Raw genomic sequence first — 15774 nt, 5'->3', positions numbered from 1 at the left:
ACATCCATTTTCCAAAACCTCCTAAACCTGGATGAATGGGCTCTGATCCAGCTGTGGTTTACGCAGTCTTGTGTTTCAGGAGTTTCTCCCTTTGCCCCAAGTCTAACCTTCACTCAAAGAGTTGACCTGAAGAAGAATGCTAACACGTTCAGAGTGGGGGGTGGGCGAGTCTGTGCGCAGAAGCAGTTTGGCAGCCTTGTCTGTGGAAAAGAGCAGCGGACTTCTGACCTGGTTTTTAATCTCCGTCCTCCCTACGTTTCAGACACTCACTCCCTGCTCCTACATTTTTGCTTTGTCATATTGTTCATTTATGTCAGAATTTAATGGGGAAAACCAGAAAAGTGATTTTGATTAATGTCAGTATTTCTTTAAACAAAAATAAAATTGGAAATTTAGAATGCAGCCATATTTTTTCCACAGTCTTGAGTACATGTTTCTAACTACTTCTGAAGGTGTTTGAAGTGACATTCAAACACATGCACATTCAGCAGTGGTTCCTTTCTTTTGCTTTTCCTGAAACCTCAAATGAGACGTTGACAGAGAAAAAAAAGATGAGCCCTGACCCACTGTTGTTGAGTGTGTTGTAAAAATCAATTATCTGTTTGTTTAAAAAAAATAGTTATGTTGGAGGAAGAATGTTCTGAGTCAAGTTTTAAAATACCAAACTATAGATTTGAGTCTTTGTTGCATTTCCAGGCCGTGTACCATGTGTTCTGGAGATAAAGACTGTATACTTTTGGCTTTCGAGTCGCCCGAGTGTCTAAATAGATTAGTTATGCATTTAAAATATGCACCAATATGCGAGTCATTAAAGTGTTAAGTGAAAATAAACGCATTTTGAGGGTGCCACAAAGTGGACCATTTCCAGGCTTATAAATAACTGTGGCTGCTCTTATGGGAAGAGAAGCTTGTAAAAAGCAAGAAGTTACCACAAATTCTACCCACCAGTGACTGAATGCTTCCCCAGCTACACGGCAGCCTAACTGACAAACATTTTTCTATCATCACTGCATTTGCGCAGACTAATCCAGAGACCAAACATGTCAACAACTGCTGTTATCACCGAATCTACCGACGGGACATGGAGTGAAGAATGGAGACTGTCAGTGAGCCTGTTATCAGTTCCCGTCTCGTGTCCATTTGTGACTTGATTATTAACAGTTGAAAACAGGTCTGGCCGTGTGTACGAGGACTGTTCTTGAACTAATCACTTATCGTGCCATCACAAGGACGACAATTTGATTACATCTCTGTAATGTGGGTTCATACGTAGTTTCCTGTAGTCTGCCATCACAGATACTGCAGATACTGAAAACCAGGCAACACAAGTGTAATCTGGACATGTTGTGTACTATTATGTCCCAAAGACAAAGACACAGGCTGTTCCGTGTGCGTCCAGTCAATGCTTGGTTTAAGTCCTTATTTATCCAATCAGAGCCTGACCTACCTGACAACTATGTGTTGTCCAATCATACTGACTCTATTATTAAAGTGTAATTTTAAGAAGACAGACAGCGTTATACTGAAACCAAGACAGTCTTATGACTAGGGATTGGCCGATATTATCGAGCCTGACGTTAGCATGATTGTGTAATACCAGATAACGCAATTTCTCGGTTTCGCCAAATGATGTGTGACCTAAAAAATGTTTTGGGGGCAAATGGCTGTATATTAAAATGAATTGCAGCTCATTTTATTATTTTATTTTTATAATCAGGGCAGTGTATGCAGAATGCTGGTGCCACCAACTCATACAGTGGTTAGTACAGATAAACAAATAAATATTACTAGGCCTATATTGGTATTGGTTGATATCGGAAATTAAGTGTTTGTACAGTATCAGCATACTGGATATCGGCAAAAACTTAATATCGGACATCCCTACTTATGACTTATTTCCAGGTTTTCCAGATCTGAAAGATCTTATTTCAAAGGAAACAAGCTACAACTATTACCTGTGATTTGTACAGCCCTGTCCATTTCATACTTACAGTCTATGATCTGCACATCAGGCACTCCATCCAATCACAATGGAGATTGACTAAAAACAGACTATTATTCCAATTGTTTGATGAATTGATCAGCCTGCAGAGTGTGACAAAAAATGCCCGACAATATTTTTTCCCGACTCAACATATTCTGTTTGAACGCCAAATATTTTTTAGTGTGAACTGATACAAAGCAGGAACCGGCTACGTAGTATGTACCTACATCCAAGAAGCTGAGAGCAGAGCATTTGGCCCTGCTGTGATTGATGACATAAACACTGGTCTCATTTATGGATATTTCAAATATTCCTGAAATTAACTCTCAGTCTCTGCGGCTCTGTGAGCTAATCCTGTAATCTGAGAGCCACTCCAGCGTGACTCCCACCACTGTGCCTTTGTCACGTCCTGACACATAATCCTGTGGTTTAAAGGCACATGAACACACAAACACACCAGAGCTGAGCAGGTCTGCTGTTGTGACTGGACTTTTCTGGGACAGTTTTAACAGCTTCTCAGTTCGTCTGAGAGGTGATTGATCTTAATCTCCTCTTAACCTGTCGGTCGTTGTATCTGTCACGGCCCCAGTTATTGTCAGATGTGTTTACTAGTCTGCATGTGTTTACTCATTGTGCTCTTAGGGAGACGTTAAGTAATTGGCAGAGGGAGCAGCGTGCATGCTCCCCAGCTGTGCAGGACCACAGTCCACTGCTGCACCATTTGTCCCACAGCTAAACCAGGATGAGTTCCAAAGAGATGTGTTTTTACTGTTAACGTGGGAAATCGGAGGATGAGTGTGACCAATTTTCATATTGACTGCAAGTATTTGAGATTCTTTTATTCTTTCTTGGTAGCGGGCCTGTTAACACACTGGAGCACAGCTGTATTGACATATTTGGAGTTGTGATCAGTGCATACTTTGCGGCGGCGAACTAATTCTACTCCCAGTTCAAAACAGTTTTGAGTTACAAAAGTTAAGCAAAGTCGGAGTTTCCAAACACTGAGCTGCTGATTGATTTGGTGCTGGTTGGCTCAAACCAGGGCTGCTTGTTTGGATGGGGTAACAACCAATAGCCTTCACAGTGTGACTCCTGGACTTTTTGTTTGCAGCTGTCCAAATTGATCCAAAATAAATTACCAAGTGCGGAGCACAACAATCGTGGGGGTTTCCAGAAGGCCTCGAGTGAAGCACTCTACGATTCAGGGAGCATGAGCTGCATGTCCTGTGGCTTTTCCTAATATAAGTTCCCTTTTGTGCTAAATGGCTTCAGTGATTTTGTCAGTGTGAGGACCACTGTGAAGCTGTGCATTGAAAATGGCTCTGCACTAAAACGTCTTTAATAGTGTGACGCTCACATTCCGACTCCGCTCCATCCAAAATCCTCAGATATGTTTCCTGGAGCTCCTCTAACACAACTGTAGAGTAAAGACGTGTCTTTAAACAATGCAACACTCAGTCAAGGTAACACCCTTGACTGAGTTATTTGATTTTAGAGTAATGATCTGTGAGAGGTTTCAAAACAACCTCAACATTTTCATTTATAATCATCTCCACTGCCTCTGGCTCCACTTCTTTGTGTGTTTTTTCATCTGTGCTTTGTCCCAAACACATGAGAATTACTGCTAATAAAGTTCATTAGTCACTTAAGAATTAAAAAAAAAAAAAAAAAAAATCAAAGTGCAACCCAAAGCCAGAAACTGCAAAAAGATAGCAGCTGGTGCCGAAGAAGGCATTTCACACATCTGTTTCTAATAGTCAACTGTCCACTGTGTTCTCGCTCCAATGTTGAATTCCTGCTCCAAGTCGGCCACATGGCACTTTATTAGCATCTGTTTGATATTTGTCTTTCAAATAGATAATTATGGTTCCTTTTTATGCAATTTTACAGAAACATCTCTGGTTTAATAAGTCAGTTGATTTTCAAACCATCAGGCAGAAAATCTGCTGCACTTGACAAAAAGAAAATCAAATAGTCCATAATGTGATAGAACAGAGGAAGGAGAAGGCTAACTGTGTTTGTGCCTAATCAAATCTGTCGTTGTCCTGCTTAAAAATCTATAGATTTTCCTGGGAAAAGTTCATCATCTTGAGGGAATCACATGTTTCTTGTAAATTCCAAAATCAACTCCTATATCAATGGGACCTTCACATAAATGTCCATCAGCCATTCCATTGATAATGAGCCTTTATGAATGTCCATCAGCCATTCCATTGATAATTTATGTTTTTGTTTTTTTTTCCTACAAGGCTTATTGATTTTTCCCCGGATCACATTTCAACCGTCTTTGGCCTATATGAGTTGAGATGTTATGAAAACATAACAGCATTTGTTTACGATATTTTTTATTGATTTATTTATTTTTTATAGCAAGATCCAGTCTCATGAAGTATTTAAATGCTAAATACTTTGGACCTAGAGCGAGAAGTTGCCAATATTCTCTCGTTAGATTCAGTCCATAGATGTTAAACATACACTATCTCCTCCTGGCTCACAGTATTTGACTGGGTCAATATGTGACCAGTCCAAAGTTCTAAGTCTCAAGCACCGGCTGACAATAATAGAATATTTCCTCGAGATGGAACCGTTCAAAAATGGAGGAAGAGCTTTTGTTTTATAATATACCGTAATATCTCATGATGAGAACAAAATAAAAAAATATATAAAAAACATAATCTACTAAATCAAATTTTCTCTAAACTTTTTTGAAGGATCATGAATCATAAATCGTACATTTTCAAAACAAAACTATCTACTATCTTTAAGACTTTATTCTGTTAGTATTAGAGTCTGAATGATGTTTTGAAATATTTCCAGATTATTTTTGAATGAAAAAAGTAAAGAGATATGAATGGATTCTTTATGAATGAAGTAAATTAGTAAAACTGAAGTCTCACTGCGGCCCGGTACCAAATGACCTACGGACCGGCACCGGTCCCCACACCGGGGGTTGGGGACCCCTGTACTAGATGATGAACTTGTTGAATGTCACTGGTATGAATGTTCCACTACTACTTTGCTTCTGTTGTAACATTTCTCGACGGGTTGCAGCCATCTGTGTCAGCCTTCATACAGGTCTCATTCAGGGGATGTTATAGAGAAGTTTTAACACAATATTCCCATTGTGTGAAATATAACTCAGTGTGGTCGGGCACGGAACATGGTTCAAACTGAAAAGTGAAAGAAAAAGGGGATCAGACTTTGGCGAAGCTGGAGGATGACATCCAGATGAAAAATGTTCAGTCGTCTCCCGCTCTGCTCTTCATAACTCTTCACACATGTTCTGTAACGTGAGCGTGTCCCTGTGTTTAGCTTCAGGACGCTCTGCTCCACTTCTGCCTTTCCTCCGGCAGACATGACAGATCTGCGGGTCTTGATGGGGAGGTCTTAGAGCAGGAACCAAACACAGACTCACACAGGCTTTACAAACACTGGGGTTCTTTTTACAGTCTGGACCCGCGCCAGGTCAGCCGCCAAACCACATGGTCAAGAAAACAACAAGCCTCTCCGAGGACTGAAACGCTGTACAGACAAAGAGGGGAGTGTTGGAGTGGATATGGGTGGGAGGCTGAGTTACTGTACGGGTCTGAGTAAAAGAAGTAATAAAGAATCTGGCTTGTACAGTAAACAACCGCAGAGCAAAGCCATGATGTTCCCCCGCTGCCGTCCAAGGGTTGATTTGTGTCAGTAGAAGCAGAGTTGTTCCTGATAATGAGAAAAGAATGCAGCTGTTCTCGTATCTCCGTCGTATGGTAGACTGACCTTCTCAGCACGTTGTTCCTGGAAATAACCATTATTTTGTCTTGAAAAAATGAGTGTGACTCTGACAGGTTAGGGGTTTTCACGCTTCAGCGAGTGTTTGTTCAGGTGACACTGGGTGTTGTTTAAGCTAACAAGGCTCATCTGACTATGACAGGAATGTCTTCTTGTTCCAACAGGCCTATGTTGTGTTGTTGGGAACCTTGACCATCTGACAGACAAGCTCCAGGGGTTAGAGTCAGAACACTTACTGCGCTTACCCATCACTTTGCATTGGAAGCGAATGGAAATTTAATCCTTGAACCTTTCCTGTTGTTCTGGCCTTTTACCTCCTCCACTCGGCCGAGCTGTGGCACGTCCAGGTTTCTGCATCTGGACCGGGGCCAGGAGTGTCCCACTCTGGCTCACTCTGGTTTATACAAATTTACAACTGGCCTTAGCTAATGGAAAAGATGGGCAGATGTGTGGACTAATATGGTCACAGCAGCTTTGAACGGCTTCTGCCCTACACAGTAATATAAACGGTGAGCATGAAGCCAAACGGCTGCTGTGGCCTCTGGTTGTCTATTTGGAAAAGTCAAGGATGTGTCAAAATAAATACACCTTGTGTGTGTGTGTGTGTGTGTGTGTGTGTGTTTCTGCTGTGGGTTTTGGCCCATATTTGGCCATTTGACCTCAAACGTCTTGTCTATGGTCCCTGAAGAGCTCGGTCTGTTGTTCCACGTTACATTACAAACTGTGTTTATTTAATAAAGGGTCATTAAATGGATAATTAAATTCAAACATATTTTGTTAGTTTTGTCTGGCTGTTGCCAAGATGATTTATTGGCTATTTTGATTTACCAAAGAACCCTTAGTGAAAATGTCAGTTGGACTCGTGCCTGATGGGTAATGTGTCTTGTTAAATAGTGATTACACCACTTCATTATCACAGTTTTCCTTGGAAGCAAACGTACAATTTTTCAATAGTTACAGAAACAAACATATTAAAGGAGGCTCATGTAAAAGCAAGAAGGAAAAAAACTGCTGGAGACAAATCTGGAGTTGGTATTTGTAGATTGTCTGGTGGTTTGATTAAAAAAAGATCAAGGCGAGGTCCGGCTCGTGCAGTTGCCGGATAAAGGAAACTCAGATGAACCAAAAATCGACTGAAATAGGTCAGTGATGGCATCAGGCTTTATTTAGTTAAACCACAAATGTTACTTTTCTGGATAGACTCTATTTAGACAATCCCACCGCAGGAAATGTCCTTATTTCCCCTTTCTGACGAGCACAGTGAAGACGATGGACCCAAAATGCATCGTGTTGCATTTGCTGCATTCTTTCTCGGTGACGAATCTGATTTAAAGGGAATTCACTGGAAATGGTCAAGAGAATGTGGTTATGTTCAGTCAGCCGTCAGTCGACAAGAAAAGACAACCCAAAATTCTTGCAGGTCAACATGGATGTGTATTCCCAAAATTCTTGCAGGTCAACATGGACGCTGTGGTTTATGACCCCTGGCGTCATATCAGTGAAGAGCCGTGGATGTGCTGACAGCATTGTCCTCAGGGATATCTGGACACCGCATCTTTATTTGTTCAGCAGAGGAGTCTTGTGCACAATTATGTGTTCCATTATTCCAGATTGGGTCTGATCCCGTCGATCAGATAACCCGCTGCACAGCTGTCTCTTATCTCACGCTATATTTGTACAAATTAGTTTGTTATGAATCTTTATTCTTTATTTTTTCCTGTTAAAGTTCAGAAACTGAGACTTTTCACGGTGCTGTGTTTTGTTATAGCGTTAAAATAAGCTGTGATGGTGGAAGTTCACACTGCTGTGAGCACAGACACAAACTTTACAGTTTGGACTGGTCTCAGGTCAGACTGTCCTGAAGAACTAGTTAGTTTATTTACTAGTTTATTATCTTGTCTGTGCCTAATGTTACATTAATGTTTCTTATTACAGTTATATCTTCAAGAAAACATTCTGAGCCAGAAACCTAACCTAAAACTAAACACATTTCCTGAACATTTTCTTCCCTTTACTGAAAGATTGTTTTAAAAGGATAACACTTTACATTGGCAGTTAATGAGAGAAGATTTTCTGATCTGCCAACAATCATGACACATTCAAATGTTAATAGTTGACTTTTTGATTCCCCTTTTTTTAAATTATGTTCATCCAGGTTTAGTCAGAAGCGGCCTGTGGCCTTACCACTGTGAAAACGTTCATTTCTGTTATGCAGACGATACTCTGAGACAAACAGGACCTACCCTGCAGTGTTAAACCTTTTCTTGGGAGGACAAAACTTTCTGCAATGTGTTCAACCCCTGTCAGCAACGCAGCTTATTTTACCACAGCTGATCTCTGTGTATATTTATTTGGGTATGTAGGCAGGGCTGATGGTGCAAGACTCCCACAGGATTGCACACATTTCCTACATCGCTAGAAAAAAATTACAGCTGTTGTTGGAGAACAAACCCAATGTGTAATCATGTGTCTTGTGTCCGACTGCCTAAAGTCAAGTGCTGTGATGCTGAATCTAAATGTTGCAACTTTCACATGTTATTCACAGACATCTCTGGTGTAAAGTTCTCCATACATACAACGACCACGTCAACCTCCAAAACAACAGCAGGACAGACACACCTCTCACTGCAGCCGCTGAGGACACGCCCCTCTAATCACGGCTCATTAGGCCCTAACGGAGGAAATTGGCACTGAATGAAAATGGGATGAAAACGGCCTTAGTGTTTTAATCCCTGTAAATTATGGTCTCCATTTCAACCCTCACACCTAAATGTGCTACTCCTGAGTCAAGGATATTATTAAATGTCTCGACGCTTTCTCTTAATGATATAGTTCCCTACAGTTTCCTGCTCATGTCGACCTTTACAAGGGCAGAAATTCATGTTACACATTTCATGTACTGTAGTCTGCCTGAAAAAAAAAAATCAGGCTTTATACAGGTGTTTTCCATTTTTGATGGTAACTGAAATATGTTTTTGTAATGTTTGAAAGATCGAGAACTTCTTTGCAAGAAATAGATGGACGACTGTATTTCAATTAAAGGCACCAGAAGGTGCAGTACCAGTGCTGGACAGCAGAGAAAAAAATGATGACTCCTATATACCTAAATTCAGACCTCTTTTTGTTGTTACATTTTTCCATAGTATTCTATATAAAACATATTGTTCCATTTAATAAACTGCACTGATGTGTTTTCATGGAGTGTATATAGATTTTAGTTGATGTCACCGCTTTCTGTTAGTGCCATATGGAGTCTGTTTAACTCACAGCCAGTAGTGGGTGGGCAATGACAGCACTGGGGTTTGGTGAAACCCCTGAGTTTTGCTGATGGGCCATTATGGTCTACCTCCAGATTGTTGCCTGGGCAGGAGGGGCTGGGGTTCTTCTAACAGCAGTTCTTTGAAGTTCCCGACGTGTCTTGTTTTTTGAAGATTATGATCTTAGTTTTCTGTCTGTCTTCACTTAAACTTTGCTTCTGTTAAAGCTTTCTTGAAAACAGCCATTTAAAAACACAAACTATTGTGGTGTAGATTTCACCAAAATGTGACGTTAGCTTTGTGCTGGTTTTGAAAGCTAATTTTGTCCTTTCTCTGTTTTTCTAGTGCTCTCTGACGGAGGCCAAACTCTGAGGTAGAGGAGGCTGTAAAGAGGCCCTGAAGGAGCCTCCCATCCTCCCTACCTAACCAGGAGCAAGCATCGGACAGCCATGGCTCCACGGAAGCGTGGTGGAGGTGGAGGTGGTGGCCTGTCGTTCCTCTTGTGCTGTTTTAACAATAGTGATCACCCGGAGATCACGTACAGGCTTCGGGAGGACTTTGCTCTGCAGACCATGGAGCCGTCACTGCCAATGCCAGGATATGAGGAACTTGACTCAATGTTCTCCGAGCTGGTGGTAAGATGACAGTACTTTATTGTTTAATAATGTGATGATAACTTAGTCTTGATGATAACATGGCTGTCTCCTGTAGAGACATTGTACAATATGGATTCATTGTACTGTTTATCTGTATATTTAAATTCTGACTTGGTGTCAGAGTTTTGTTGTTCAACTGAAAGCTAACTATACTGTGTATTTGTTCTACTCTGTCAGGTACTGCCTAAATATAGTATTATAAAATGGAACATGGCAATTATACTGTAACTTGAAAAAAAGAGAAAACATTCAAATGAATGCCTAACCCGTTAAAATGACTTATGGTGAAAAAAAGAGAAAACATTCAAATGAACCCCGAGCCCATTAAAATGACTTATGGTTTTTTACTTTGGTGTGATTCTAAAAAAATCACACCAAAGTATGTTTGTGTGTCTAGAAAATTCCGACTATAAATCCACTGTATTTTTGTTTGAACACATACAGTCAACACTTAAAAAATAAAAATCTTTGTTTGAAATAAAGCAGACACGTCGAGACTGTACAGCAACTCTAAACAAATTACATTTCAAATTGAATCTTCTTCAATCCTGTTTACGCTGCCACATTCCAAGACATCCAAAAATGAACTGTCGCATTTCCAATTGACTCCACATTGTGAGGAACCAGGCCCGCCTGCTATTCAGTCTGTGTCTGATTGTCACTTCTAATTTGTTGTGCTCTCCTGTCCCCTCTGGTCGTTTGCCTCTCCCATGGCTGCCGCAGGAATCTTAGCATGAGGTTTTAGCACATCAATGGAGCTCATTCAGGAGCTCCTCGTGTCCCTGCCTCCTCCTCCATCTGCTAATTGCTTGTTTTTGTCTGCCGTCCTTTATGAGGACCTAATTGAGTAAGTTGAGTGCGACGACAGGGAGGCTTTCAGTCGCTGTGTTTACTGACAGAAAATGGCCACGTGCTTTTTTCTTTCACCCAGCGTGAGCTGCCATGTGCGTTTGTAATTGGGAAAAAAAACGACTCGTTCTGTGGCCATCTGCTCTTTTACGACCAAATAAATCCGACCTTTGAACTTCAGCTTTAATGCGTACATTTCCTCGGAAACCTATAAGGTCATAAGCTCTAAAGAAACAGCTGCTCTACTGTCCTTTTAAAAAGAACGTTAACAGCAATTTATAGTGAAATCAAACTTTGTCATATCCCTGCCGTTAATATTCTGAAGAATCAAAAAAAACATTCAGTATCTGGACTCCATTCACAGGATTAATCACTGGCCCTGCATGACAGATTTAGGGCATTTCTTCACTGCATATTTTAATCTCAGAGCAGAATTGAAGAGCTCAGTAGCTGCCACCAAACATTTACCAATTTGAGGAGCCATGTTAATCTGGATGTACATGTGCTTCTTGAATAAAAACGGAGACAGAATACAGTACCATTACTGTATCGCTTAACAGTGATAATCTTATTTCACTGTAATTGTTTTAAGACCAGACTAAAGTTCAGCAAATTAAATTTACTGTTAACTGTTTGTCATCCATGCCGTCAAGTCAGTCACGTCAAGTCAGTCACGTCACGTCCAGAAGATCTGAAGAACTCTATCCGGTATCGTGACCCTGCCTAACCAACCAAGGCCTAAATTAGAAGTTGTTGATACTTTTGGAATGGTTAAATCTGCACTTGAAAGTAAAACACCTCCCATCAGCACCAGTGGTGTACCTCAGTGACATATCTGTCAAAGTCTAAGATTCATGTTGTTTCCAGATGGTTGTGGCCACATGTGGAGTAGAGGAAACCCTTCCTCTCCACCCTTGTCTTAGGCCTGCAGGACTGATGATTTGATTCTGAACCAAGATGACTTTTCAGTGACAACAGCCAGTAATATTCAGTGGATGGCGAACAGATGAGCATAATCCCATTTTGAAACAGGATGCAGGCTTATTGGGCAACGCATCCTGACACGAGCTTTAGTTTTCAGAGGGATAGATTTATGTCGGTGTTTCACAACGTTTCAGCATGCTAGCTGAAAATGCTTCGCTACTATGGAAACTGCAGTTAACACTTATTTAGGTCCAGATATTTCTGTGGCTGCTCTGAAACAAAGATGCCCAAGTAAATACATCTAAACTTTTTTTTGTTTCACATAAAGGCTTAACATTTATACATTTACCTTTGAAATCTTTAGCCCTACGCACTTACATTTGATATTTATAGCATTCAGCGCCACAAAATAACAATGGTTTTATTTTGACTATAACTTACAGTAGTAAATAGGTTTTTAACTTCAGCCACTTTTTATTGTTTCGGTGTGTTCCAACTATTTATTAATTTTTTACAATTTTTAATCTCATTTTGCAGGATGAGCTTGATCTGACGGAGAAACACAGGGAGGCCATGTTCGCCCTACCTGCAGAGAAGAAGTGGCAAATCTACTGCAGCAAGAAGAAGGTAAAAGCCTTGGCGTGACTTATGTCGTACTCCACTATTAGTCACCACAAGATTGCAAGACTGGCAGATTTTCCTGACTAATGTCTCCCCTGACAAGTCGGCATAAGTTCCATCCATCACTGATTGTTGATATACAGAGGTGTGGATTTTCCGGAGAACACACCACAAAAGCCCACATCGAGGCTCACAACAAGCCCTGGCACGAGGGTGTTGTCTCCGACTGTATCTACGGAATGTAGAATGTTTTAATTGTCAATAACAGATGGCTTATAAGACAAGAAAATACTGTGTTCTGCAGTGACATATTGTTTACAGTTCATTTTGTCTGCTGTAAATCGTGGACCGTGGTTTCTCTGGGAGAGGTGCACACATCGTAACAGAGAGGCTGTCGTCCACTTTTTATGCGTGGCCTATGAACAAAAGTACACTTTTAAAATGAAAATGTTCCTAATCTGAATATAATGAATTTATGTGTGTTGTACAAATTCTTAACCACAAGCTAATGTCTCAAGTGCCATCTGTAAGGAGAAGGTTACGAATGTCCCCTCAGGAACTACTGTAATTTATTACCTAAAATATAAATGGTTCTAAACAGAACTGAAAGGTGAATAGGCAACATGAATGAACGGCTGTCTCCACTGTGCTGCACTCACATGGTTTCATGACGCCAAGAACAGTCGGCCTAAAGATATAACCTACTTTGGAACTCATTTTAAAGTCGATCAGAAGCTCGGGCTGTTGTGTGCAGCAACATTAACATGCCTGTAGAATATAAACATGGAAACCTCAGCAGGATCAAACGTGTCATGGACAGAATTAAGTAAATATTTAACGCCCTTACAGCCTGGTGCTTATGTGATTTACTTAATCTAGATTTATGTTACAGCGGACGTATACAAAAATAGACACGAGGCTCATTTCCTGTGTCACATGTCTCTGAAGATTGGATTTCTCAGCTCCCGGGTTCCGGTTTTACTGTCTGGTTAAAGTGAGAACATATTTAAATCTGATTTTAGACCTTAAATGTGTTCCATCAAAGAGGGAACGTAGACATAACATTGTCCAAGACTCGACGACGGCGTCATTTTCTATTAGGACTCATCTCACTGATGAAACAACTGTCCACTGCTTCACTTTTTTTCCCCTGTATTTGAGCACATCCTTTACACACAGGAAAAAGCAGACGCCTGTTCTTCTTCAGTTCCTCTCGCATTAAGATTCCCGCTCCATTACCACCTGACAGTTGTCACAGCCGTGATAATCAAGGCCATGGATTGGAGTGTGTAGGAAATCCTGATCCTGTTCAGTAAATCATCTGTCTTCCGGTTGGACGCTGGACTCTGGGAGCAGTTAGATTTAGTGTAATAAATGTCATTATGTCAGTATGTGATTGAAGAGTTGAATGTGAACACAGAGCTGGTTGTCGTCAGCATAATAAAACCAAACACACTCTCTGTGTGTAATGCGCCTCAAAAGCAGCACAAAAATAACATTAGTCCAAACACAGCACCTCGAGGAATTATGTGCCTGAAGCAAGTTGTTTTTTTATAATGAACTTCATTTCAAATTACTTAAAAATGATCTATTTTTCTATTCTATTTCTATATGTTCTATAACTTCATTTCAAGTTACTTAAAAATGATTTATTTTTCTATTCTATTTCTATATGTTGTACAAACTACAGGCTCCCAAATAAAACGGTAAATGAGCAAAAACCACAGTAAGGGAAAGTACTCATGCATAATACAGGGGTATTGTTTCAGTTGTTCTCTGGAGGTAGAAAGTATTTAGTGGAACCAAACCTTTAAGTAAAGCATCAACATACTGAGGGGGAGGGAGGGACACAGAGGATGATCAATATTGCTGACTCGGCAGCGTGTTCTGGCCCCGTACCAGAAAAGATGCAACCCTCCCATCAGAGCTCATGGGAGGAAGGGTCTGTGTGCAGAGAGAAGAGGCAGAGGAAGCGGTCGGTGGTCCAAAGCAAACAGGAAGCCTTCACTTACACAGGTGCAGCGTTTGAATAAAAGTCAGGGGATGACAAAGAGGGACGGGGGGTCAAGATGAGGGCAGTCCAGGCTAATGACTGATAAATGAGCTTTTTTTCCCCCGATTTAAAACTACAGTCAGAGACAACTTTAACTGAAGGTTCTGGCTGTAACCTGAGAGGATTTGATCATCCTGTTGATAATCAATCTTCTTCCTTCTCTGTCTACACTCTCTGCTTCGTTGCGCCAACAGCCAAGGAGATGATTTACGGTTGTGGTTGTGAGCACAAGTCTCTAGTAATACTTTGACTCTGACAGCGGATGACTTCATGGTTGGAGATAAGTCACTGGTGTACAGTGTATCAGCGAAATGAGTTTGCACGTTTGGCCATTTGCAAGAAATGCTGTACATTAGAGCAGTGATTCCCAAACACTGGAATGTGGCACACTAGTGTGCCATGGACAATTATCGAATTTCATTTAATTGGGCTAAAACTATTGTATTTATTGCATAACTTTTTGATGCATTAATGTGCTTTAATAAAGTTCTACAGCCATAACAGGTCTTTTCAGTTTGAGGCCAAGTCTTTGTATCTTGGACCTTTGATTGGACCGTTGACCTGTCCAGAGACTGGCTTCACTCATGACCACTGATCCTTAACAAGATGAAACAGTTGACAAGGAACGAGTGAATGTTTGAAGACAGAACTGCTCTTCTCTGTCTTTCTGTCCTGTGACTCCTTAATATCTGAGATTAAATTGTGCTGTGTCTTTGATCTTTGCTCTCTAAAATATGGAATGAGTAATGTTCTTATCTTTTCCCTCTCACCATGGTGCTGAACAAACTCTCAGCGTTTGAAGTTTGCTGACTTCGGCGTTAGAGGAAGGGCTCCCAAAGATTTAAAGAGGAAGTGGTTCAGTCTGTGCTCGTGCTCCTCTAATGGACTGAACCGGTTCCAAACTGGCACTGTCCAAGAATGAGACAGCAAGGTCCCTGCAGGCCGCCTTATTAACCGACGCCCAATTAGTTTCTGATTGTCACAGTTCGCTTGTGTTTAATGGAGCGAGGGCAGGGATGAAAGTCTGGGGCCCTTTAATGTACGAGCCAAGTTCACGGTCCAGCCTTTTCCTTCTCGGGGATCCTGTGGAGGTTGATGAGTAAATTGTTGTGCGTTCGACACAAGCGCGCCCATCAGCAGATTAATCTAAACACGAATCACGCCATGTCCTTAATCTGCAGTTTTGACATTGATTTGCGAATCTCAAGATTATCACCCAGCTGCCCTCTCTTTTCAGTGTTTCCACACGCCTGTGGAAACTGGACTGAAGCAGCTGAGGATGAAAATAGGCAGCGTATCTGTGTCGCCCCACTTTAACTTCCTGCTCCATTTGTTTGGGTCTTGGACTCTTTTTTTTTTTTTTTTTTCATTTACCATATGCTGTTTGTGTTTACTGATCTATTCAGAAAAAACACAGTGGTGTGACACGTTTTTCACATGGTTTGTCACTGGTCACTGGTCTTAAACTCCAACCAAACAACAACCCCTTCCCTCATGTGACCTGAGTTCATGTTGTCATTTAACATTTGTCTTAAGCCAGTCATGCAGAGCTAATGTAACGAGAAGAGCAGAACTTCTGCTTATAATTTGTGTCTTTCTTCCCCTTTTTTTCCATTGTTTCAATACTGTATTACACAAAATTAATAATTGTTCTGT

The 15774-nt window shown here is 40.9% G+C and overlaps 1 protein-coding gene across 13 annotated transcripts in view; it reads left to right on the top strand.

Moving 5' to 3' along the window:
• Nucleotides 1-15774, top strand: part of daam1b (dishevelled associated activator of morphogenesis 1b) — a 49392-nt gene that overhangs the window by 19648 nt on the left and 13970 nt on the right. For all 13 annotated transcript variants that reach the window (XM_025056685.1, XM_008312914.3, XM_025056683.1 and 10 more), the window contains 2 exons: nucleotides 9361-9650; nucleotides 11982-12071. In XM_025056685.1, coding sequence (XP_024912453.1) covers nucleotides 9465-9650; nucleotides 11982-12071 — 276 coding nt within the window. In that variant the 5' untranslated portion in view covers nucleotides 9361-9464. The remainder of the gene's footprint in view (nucleotides 1-9360; nucleotides 9651-11981; nucleotides 12072-15774) is intronic.

The sequence above is a fragment of the Cynoglossus semilaevis genome, chromosome 7, assembly GCF_000523025.1.
Source record: "Cynoglossus semilaevis isolate Cse_v1.0 chromosome 7, Cse_v1.0, whole genome shotgun sequence".
Classification (NCBI taxonomy): domain Eukaryota; kingdom Metazoa; phylum Chordata; class Actinopteri; order Pleuronectiformes; family Cynoglossidae; genus Cynoglossus; species Cynoglossus semilaevis.
This window is presented reverse-complemented; position numbering and strand designations above follow the sequence as displayed.